The sequence below is a fragment of the Danio aesculapii genome, chromosome 14, assembly GCF_903798145.1.
Source record: "Danio aesculapii chromosome 14, fDanAes4.1, whole genome shotgun sequence".
In the NCBI taxonomy this organism is placed as follows: domain Eukaryota; kingdom Metazoa; phylum Chordata; class Actinopteri; order Cypriniformes; family Danionidae; genus Danio; species Danio aesculapii.
This window is the reverse complement of record NC_079448.1, coordinates 55,938,937-55,948,503: the sequence shown is the minus strand read 5'-3', so window position 1 is coordinate 55,948,503 and position 9,567 is coordinate 55,938,937. Positions and strand designations below refer to the sequence as shown.

The window sequence follows — 9,567 nt, the reverse complement described above, 5'->3', positions numbered from 1 at the left end:
AGCGTCGACCAGAAGGTAACAGTTCAAAGAGGCAGTGTGCTGGGTGTGAGGGGTCCAGAGTGATTTTGGCAGCCCTTTTGCTTGCTCTGGATAAGTACAGTTCTTGGGGAGTAGGAAGAGTTGTACCAGTGATTCTTTCTTATAATTACGATTATTATCATGATTATTTTCTGCATTAAAAAAGACTTGTACAACTCCGTGGACTGGAAGCAAAAAACAACAAACAAAAAGACGCTGACAATGTTTTCAAGTCGAATGTTTTTGTACAAAATGCACTGGATCATCAGGGAAAAAACAACAAAGAACTATAAGCCATTTAGTTATTTTGACCAACACAAAGAGCGAGTGATCAAACAATCAGAAACACAAAAAAGCCTGAAAGCATGAACAAGTTTTTTCTTTTTTTAGTTCTATGTTATCATTCATTCAATTCAACGTGGGCAGGTTGTAACAAGAAAGATGCTTAGATAAACAGGAACTGGACAATTTAAAGCTTTATAGGTAAGAAGCAATATTTTATAATTAATACTAAACTTTGGGGGGATATGGTTACATTTTCCTTACCTGGTAAGAACTCTGAAAGCTGATGCTTTTGCACAAACTGAAGTTTATTAATGGCAGACGCATTACAACCAGCGAACAGAGCATTTTAGTAATCTAATCTAGTGGTCATAAAAGCAGGAACTGGCATTTCTACTTCTGAGATACATAGCATGTTTCTTAGCGTAGTGCTATTTTTTAGCTGAAAGAAGGCTGTTTTTGTATCATGGGAGATATGATTTCCAAAATTAAGTTGTTCTCTAATAAAACACCCAGATTCTTTACAGTAGAGCAAATACTAATAATGCATCCCCTCTCATTACAGGCTGAATTACTAATACTATTATTTTCTGCATAAAAGAGACTTTTGCACAAACTGAAGTTTATTAATGGCAGATGCATTATATCCACTGAACAGAGCATCACAGTAATCTAATCTAGTGGTCATAAAAGCACAAACTAGTTTTTTTGCATCAGAGATAGATAGCACATTACTCCTGATATTTCAGGCTGTTTTTGTGACATAGGAGATATGATTTTCAAAAGTTAAGCTGCTGTCTAATTAAACACCCAGATCTTTGACAGGAGAACTAATACTAATAGTACGCCCCTCTAGTTGCATATCAAGTTGAGAATTGTTATTATTATGATTATTATTGTAATCTTCATTTTTTTTCTGTACAAAAAATCACCGGATCCCAAAAAAACAAAGCAAAAAAAAAAAAAACTGAAAAAAAGCACATTTTTATTTTTCTGTTTAAATTACTATTTAGGGTACATTTTGTTTCAGATGACAAATCCACACTAGAGGGCGCTGTCTAAATTAGGGAATTCAAAATTATTATTTAGGGTACACTTTGCTGTACGTTTTAGATGACAAATCCACTAGAGGGTGCTGTCTACATTTTTACAAAGCTGAAATATGCTACTTTGGATGCGTTTTGTTGTTTGTTTCAGATCTCAAATCCACTAGACGGTGCCGTCTATATTTTTGTGAATCTGAAATGCGCTAAGGTACATTTTATTGTACATTTCAGATGTCAAATCCACACTAGAGGGCGCTGTCTACATTATGGAATTAAAAATTATTAATTGGGGTACACTTTGCTGTATGTTTTAGATGACAAATCCACTAGAGGGCGCTGTCTACATTTTCACAAAGCTGAAATATGCTATTTTGGATGCGTTTTGTTGTTCGTTTTAAGATGTCAAATCCACTAGAGGGCACTGTCTACAGTTTGGGGAATGTTTAATTATTTTTTAGGGTAAATTTTGTTGCATGTTTCAGACGACAAATCTAAAATATATAACTTACTGTACATTTTATTGTACGTTTCAGATTTCAAATACACTAGAGGGCACTGTCTACAGTTTGGGGAATTTTTTGTTATTATTTAGGGTACATTTTGTTGCACGTTTCAGATGACAAATCTGAAATATGTAACTTACTGTTCATTTTATTGCGTGTTTCAGATGTCAAATCCACACATAAATACTATTAATACTTTTACAACACAATGGGCTGAAAAAAAAGTACATTTTTATTTTTCTGTTACTGTACATAAAGCACAGGATCACAGGAAAATTTCTGTTATCATAACCAAAGCAACGAGCAATCGATCGATCAAAAAAAAAGGTTTGAAGACTTACTGGTGCATATTTATAGGAATAATTGATCCTTTTTATTATTATTACTATTGTTATTATTATTATTATTATTATTATTATTATTATTTACAATCTGATGTCCTGAAAGAAAAATAGTCTGACAAAATAATTTCAAGCCAAATGTAATCTTTATTTTTCAGTTTCTGTACAAAAAGCACGGGATCACAGGAAGAAGAAAAAACTAAACAAAAATCAATAAAACCGAAATAAAAACATGCATTTATTTACAGCATGGTCCGAGAGAGAAAAAAAAGCAAAGTAGAATACATCTCCCTATCTGAATTCTAAAGACATTAATTAAACATTGTGCTTTGATATATTTCGATATAATATTTCATATTTCACAGAGATGCAGTACCTTCTCCGTTTCACTTCCACATTTCCAAAGAAAACAGGGTTGGAAAACGAAAAGCAGAAGCCGGTTCTCTACATCTATGACAAAAACCCTTTCACAAGCTATTAGGAAAGTGAATGCATGGGTGAAACCGATGGACAAGTGCGTGTGTGTGTGTGCGTGTGTGTGTGTGTGTGTGTGTGGAGTTTTCGGTGAACTTTGAGATTGAATTCAGCTGTTTTAGTATAATAGGGCACTGTCAGATTGTATTTTCTTTACCCTATTTATGTCCAAACCCCAAAAGAATGAAAGTGAAGTAATTAGGTCACCTGTGAAATTAAAACAGCTCTTCAGAAAACCACAATTCCTTTCACATTTAATCCTAGCAAACACACAGCTTCGGGAAAAGCCGGATTTCCACATGGAATATTAAAAAATGTGGTCAAAGTGGCTGATATTTGATCATCACAAACAGAAACAGACCTCAAGATGACTTTTTAAAAACAAAAATGAAGATTTCAAGTCATATTTTCCATAAAACATTGCTGTTTCAGAAGCCTTGATTTCACAAACACAAGCTATTTTTCTGATTAGTGGTTTGAGTCATGCTGTGTTGGAGCGCTTCCTATTTTAAGGCATCATTAGATCTCCTTCCGTTATTTAATTTCACAGCTAATCCACTGTAATGTGAACCGCCAGTTGCATTTCAATACAGATTGCATAACTCACTGACGTCACCTCAAAACAACCCAGACTCATTGGAATCTGAATTATGGTACTTTGGATATGTTTTGTTGTGTGTTTTAGATGATAAATCCACTACAGGGTGCTGTGTACATTGTTATGAATGTGAAAGATTATAAGTGTACATTTTGTTGTACGTTTCAGATGTTAAATCCACACTAGAGGGCGCTGTCTACATTTTTGGAAGTTTTAAATGTTTATTTAGGGTACATTTTGTAAGTTTCAGATGGCAAATCCACTAAAGGGCGCGGCCTGTATTTTTGCGAACCTGTAATATGTAGCCTGATCTCACGAGGAAACGTAAGTATTTTACATTTTGTCTGTTTAGTGGCTAATTCGTACCAATTCATACCAGTTCAGTCGTACGAAATGTATGATTTTAAAAAGGAGGCGTGGCACCTAACCCCACCCCTAAACCCAACCGTCATTGGGCGATGAGCAAATCGTACGAATTAGATCGTACGAATTCATACAAATTAGCCCCTAAATCAAAAAGTTACGAATTGCCGTGAGATTGTGTTGTAATATGCTACTTCAGGTATGTTTTGTTGTACGTTTCAGATGTCAAATCCACACTTGAGGGCGCTGTCTACATTTTTGTGAATTTGAAAGTATTATTTAGGGTACACTTTGCTGTACGTTTTAGATGACAAATCCACTAGAGGGCGCTGTCTACATTTTTGGAAATCTGAAATACATTACTTACTGTATGTTTTATTGTACATTTCAGATGACAGATTTACTACAGTGCGCTATCCACATTGTTGAGAATCTGAAGTATGTTACTAGTGTACATTTTGTTGCATGTTTCATATGTCAAATTCACCAGAGGGCGCTGTCTACGTTTTCTGATTCTGAAATATGTAAATTAGGGTAAGGTTTTTTTGCACGTTTCAGATAACAAATAGCTAGGGGGAGCTGTCTACATTTTTGCTAATCTGAAAATTTTATTAAAGTTACATTTTGTTGTGTGTTTCAGATGTCAAATCCACTAGAGGGCGCTGTCTACATTTTTGCGAATCTAAAATATGTTACTTGGGCTGCTCTTTATTATATGTGTCATTTAGACATCCTTCTTCTACATGTCTATGAGAAGGCAAGGCTTTTCATACACAAACCCAACCTAGGGTGTTTTCAAAATAAAATGCAAACAAAAACTGCATTGTGGCCACATAGTTTTACCTTGATTTTACGTTGCTTTTATCTTTTTTTTTTGGAAGTGTGCTTCACTGGACTTGAATGCCAGAAAAGTTATCCTCATGGAGATTTGCAAAAGCAAACATGTTCGATTACTAATCATAGACACTTTAAAGTTGTTTTTGTTTGGTGTTGTGCAAAGAATTGCACAAAAATAATCTGTAAATATCATGAGTGTGAAAAGAAATATAAGTCGTTGCTGTTATACCGCCCCCTAGTGTTCATTTTACCTGCATATTGCAAACATAAGTTTTGTGTGCTTCTGTAATGTACAGTGAAGCACGTATTTCCAATGAGCCTGTGTTGTGTCATAACGTGCTCCAATTTTGCAGTTTTAGACTGATATGATGCACTTCTGTTGTCAAATATGACATTATGACCCCCAGAAGCCAAAACAACAAACATTTAACGCAAAATAAGGAGCAACATTTCAGAAACATCAACAAAATCTGATGAGGAACGAATAGCCATTTCAGTTAGCATGACCAAAGCAGAGCGGTCCATTAAAAAAACAAAACATTCGTCTGAAAACATACTGGTGCATATTTGATTAAGTTTTCCTTTTTTTTTGTTCTTTTTTATTGTTATTATTAATATTAATATTATTATTTTCTTCTGCTTGCTAAGATACATAGCTCTTGTAAGTGCCTCAACAAAAATAGTGCATTAGGAAATAACTATGATAATACACGTTTCACGAAAACACACGAGACAAGAGGAGGAACAAGAACACAAATGCGCTTTTGCCAAAAAAGAAAACATTAAATATACGATTGAAAAACGTTTGTTTGTTTGCGTTTTCTTTCATGTTTTATACAAAAGTGGTGAAGCTTCGAAACCCTGCTTTTTAAAAAAACAGGACTCACATATCAACCTTTTTTTTGTCATTGTCAGTTTCTGTTTTTACAAAAAAAGCTGTATTCGTCACTCTTTTTACAATATCTAAAAGGTATTAAGACATCAAATGTGTTGACATAGATATTTGATACTATTATTCAGGCCTAACTCACCAAAGAAATCCCCGGAACGAACTTTATAAATACATACAAAAAAAGCACAATAAGAAGTTGGACAATAAGTCTGGTACCTAAATGTGGTTAAGACTGCATTCCTGGCTTACTGTAAATCTACCAATCCACACACCTCAAACTACACTCAACTACAGAAACAGGAGAAGAAATGATCCTGATGGGGGATAAACATCACGCCGAACGCTTCCAGTTTGTGCCGATGACGGAAAAATAAAGGAAATTAAAATCACGTTATAAAGTCTCTCTTCTCACAGTAGAAACAGGACAGACGTACAGTATGAGGATCATCAGGCTAACAAAAAAACGTGAGATTATTATTATTATTATTATTATTATTATTATTATTATTATTATCCTGGTCCGGCGTTCTCCAAAGATAAAGTGGCAAACACAAACATTTCAGGCCAGATGCACGAATGCTTTGTCGATCCGGATGTGTGGAAGTAGTTTTTCGGGCAGGACTGGTGATGTTCTTCAGACATATTGGACGGATATTTGGAGATCAGATGTTCACATGGGTGGGACGATCAGACCGGCCATAGCTGGAGGACAGAGAAGAAGAGAGACGCTTCATTATTGGACACATCTGATTAGCATATAGATTCTGTACACACAGTGGAAAAAATCATATGACAACAAGTGAATGACAACAAATGTTTTATGCTGCTTTTACATATTTCAATACGTCGATGGGGCTTGAACTATTTGCTTTGCATTATACAAAGTTTAACTTAATTTTTCTAGTCAGTTCGACTGATGTAAGTTGAGATGACTTGAAAAGTTCAGTTGATTCAACTTAAAGCATTGAAGGCAGCAAGATGTTTTTTGGAGCTGATGTTTACAACGGTAACAAATCATTCTGTACAAAAATGCAGTGACGTCGTGACCCAATGATGGGTCAAATGTGCAAAAACAATGTGGGCTGATTTAGAACAGTTTGCATAACTTGTAGAACATGATTAAAATACTCTTGAAAAATGCTGGGTTGTTTTGACCCGATGTTAGGTCAAATGTTGGGTTAATTTTTTCAGTTACATTTTAATTATACTTTTTGACACAATGGTTGGGATTGTTCATATTTGACCCAATGCTGGGTTAAAACTGCCCAACATTTTAAACTATATTTTGAGCAGAAATTCATTCACATTGAGAGAGAGAGAGAGAGAGAGAGAGAGAGAGAGAGAGAGAGAGAGAGAGAGAGAGAGAGAGAGAGAGAGAGAGAGAGAGAGAGAAGATTTAGAAAAGTGGATTTACATTGTAAAACATAATATAAATACTCTTAAAAAACATTAGGTCGTTTTAACCCAATGTCAAGCCAATGAAAAACATTCGGTTGTTTTAACCCAATGTTAGGTCAAATGTTGAAAAACCCATTGTCGTTTTAATTTTTAAAAAATTACATTTTAATTGCACTTTTTTAATCAAATGGTTGGTTTTATTTTCGACCCAATATTGTTAAATGTTATTTTGAGTATATTTAAACAGAATATCACTCACTTTGTAAAAAGGGACATGGTTGCCTTAAGGTTTTAAGCAGAATCAATTTAACCTTATCAGCCATTTTAACTTTAACCACTTTAAAACAGCATGTATAAACTGTATAACATGATCAAATACTCTCTGGGTTGTTTTAACCAAATGTTGGGTCTAATATACAGTGACAAACCCAATTTTTTAAAATTAAACTAAATTAAATCTAAATTAAACACTTTTTAACCCAATAGTTGGGTTTGTCCATATTTAATCCAATGTTGGTATACAACAACCCAGCATTTTTTAGTGTGAAAATTCATATTAAATTTGATGCTTGAACAAATATCTGCCAGTGTAATCACTCATCATCTAATCACTCAAACTTAAACTCTAAAAAAAATGATGGGTTGTTATAATCCAATGTTGGGTCAAATGTAGACAAACCAAAAAGCTGTGTCAATTGTTTTAAAATGTTTTAATTCATTTGAATAAAATTAACCCAACATTCGGTTTGTCAATATTTGACCCAACATTGGATTATAACAACCCAGCATTTTTTAGCGTGTATAATGTATCTGAAAAGACCACTAAAGTTCTCTGAAGTGCTTTTGTAGCATCTTGAGAACAACAAATAAGACAAATAAAACACAGATTTGGGTTTCTAACATGCACCTTATATTGGAAAATCATCATTTGTTAGGACTGCATGTAAATTTGATATTACACTATAAACATTTAATTATATTTGTATTCTAACGATGGGTCAAATATGAACAAACCCAACTGTTGAGTTAAAAAGTGTCATTTCAATTCAATTAAAAACTAAAAAACACCAATGTTTGGATTTGTCCGTATTTAATCCAACATAATGTTACAACAACTTAGCATTTATTAGAAGGTACATAAACAAATTTTCGCCATCAAACACCATCTGCGTTAAATAAATGTACTTATTTACTTCAATTGTATAATTTTGGGGGCTGCAAAAAGCAACCAACGGTACAAGTAGGAAGTTATGGATCAACTTTGTCCTAAAAACGTCATGCCATAGTTTAATGTCAGAGTCTAAAGGCGGGTCTTGTGTGCTGAATGGCTGAGAGGCAGGAGAGGGGCGGGTGCTCACCCTGTAGACTGCTCCCATTGGTGCTGGTGCAGGTGGGGGGCGGGGAGCTCTGTGGCCGGACGACCGGCGCGAAGGCGCTCTTCTGTTTGACTGCAGAGATCATATGGACAGGAGAGAATGAGAAAGGGCCCGCAGACAGACAGATGGAGGAGTGAGGCTCCAACAGAGGACTTGAGGGGGTGACTGAAACACACACACACACGCACACACATGCAAACACACACACACACAGATGAGTGGCTCATGCCGACTGTTAGAGGGTTAATTGAAGGGGAGGGCGATGGCATGGGAATGAAACCGTGTGTTACACCTGCATGGCAAAGTTGATCCATAACTTAGAACTTTTGCTTTCCAGTACATCAGTGTAGTCCACATGTTTAACTTTTATTTGTACTGACATCAGACATGCGGCCATCTGCATGCTCTGGTCAGAAAAGGCCTGGTGCACTCAATCTGAGCTCTCACCAAAAAAAACCCGCAATGAGTTTTTCTTCAATGAAATTCCAATGGAAAACTCTTGCCAGCTTCTCATAATGAAGGGAAAGCACAGAAACCTGCCACAGAAACAGCGCTGGCCTGCCTGCCAAACAAGTGCCAATCACACACAATACAGCTGTTGGAGATCCAGTGCATCAACAGGCGGCAGTATATAAACCTCGGCTGCAATGTTCAGCGTTCTGAGCTTTATTTTTGCCTCTCATAATGCCAGAAAGCAGCAGCAGTGTTTCCATCCAATGTGCATTTTAAAGTATTGCAGAAGACATGCTTAACGAAATACATTTTCTGAAAATGCACAACAATTTCAATTCAATGCATTATTATTTGTGTAGCGCTTTTACAGTGTAGATGGTGTCATAGCAGCTGAACACAGAAGTTTAGTAAACTGAAACTGTGTCAGTCCAGATTTCAGAGTTCAGTTCAGTGTGGTTTAATCTTCACTGCTGAGAGTCCAAACACTGAAGAGCAAATCCATCCATGCGCAGCTCCACAAGTCCCAAAATCACTCTAAAAAAATGCTGGGTTGTTGTAACCCAACGTTGGGTCAAATAAGGACAAACTATTTATTTTCTATTAATTTTAAATTACACTTTTCAACCCAATGGGTTGCGTTTGTTCGTATTTAACCCAATGTTGGGTTACCAATGCCCAGCCTTTATTTAGAGTGTGATAAGTCTAAAAAGCAATCAAATGCTTAAAGAAAACAGCAAATATCTGTCATTGTGGTCAAAAATGTTAATTTATCCAACCTAAACTTTGCGTTGTTTATAACCCAACTTGGGTTAAATATGGACAACCCCAATGATGTTAGGTTTGTTTAATTTTCAATGAATGAAAGTAATCCTTAATGGAATAAATGTTTGAGTATTGAGCAGGATAAACGTTTGATTTGATAGGGAAAACTGTGCATAAGCTATGATGTAAACAGAGGGAATAAAGTCTGCGCATGCGCTTCATCA

General features: G+C 35.5%; 1 protein-coding gene across 5 annotated transcripts in view; it reads right to left on the bottom strand.

Moving 5' to 3' along the window:
- Nucleotides 1–2,323: 2,323 nt before the first annotated feature.
- LOC130240306 (transcription factor COE3) overlaps nt 2,324–9,567 on the bottom strand; it is a 265,366-nt gene continuing 258,122 nt past the window's right edge. For 2 of the 5 annotated variants that reach the window (XM_056471755.1, XM_056471756.1), the window contains exons 15-16: nt 8,111–8,293; nt 2,324–6,056 (exon numbers count right to left, since the gene is read on the bottom strand). In XM_056471755.1, the coding sequence (XP_056327730.1) occupies nt 6,025–6,056; nt 8,111–8,293 (215 nt within the window). In that variant the 3' untranslated portion in view covers nt 2,324–6,024. The remainder of the gene's footprint in view (nt 6,057–8,110; nt 8,294–9,567) is intronic. The other 3 variants (XM_056471758.1, XM_056471760.1, XM_056471759.1) reach the window with 2 other exon arrangements.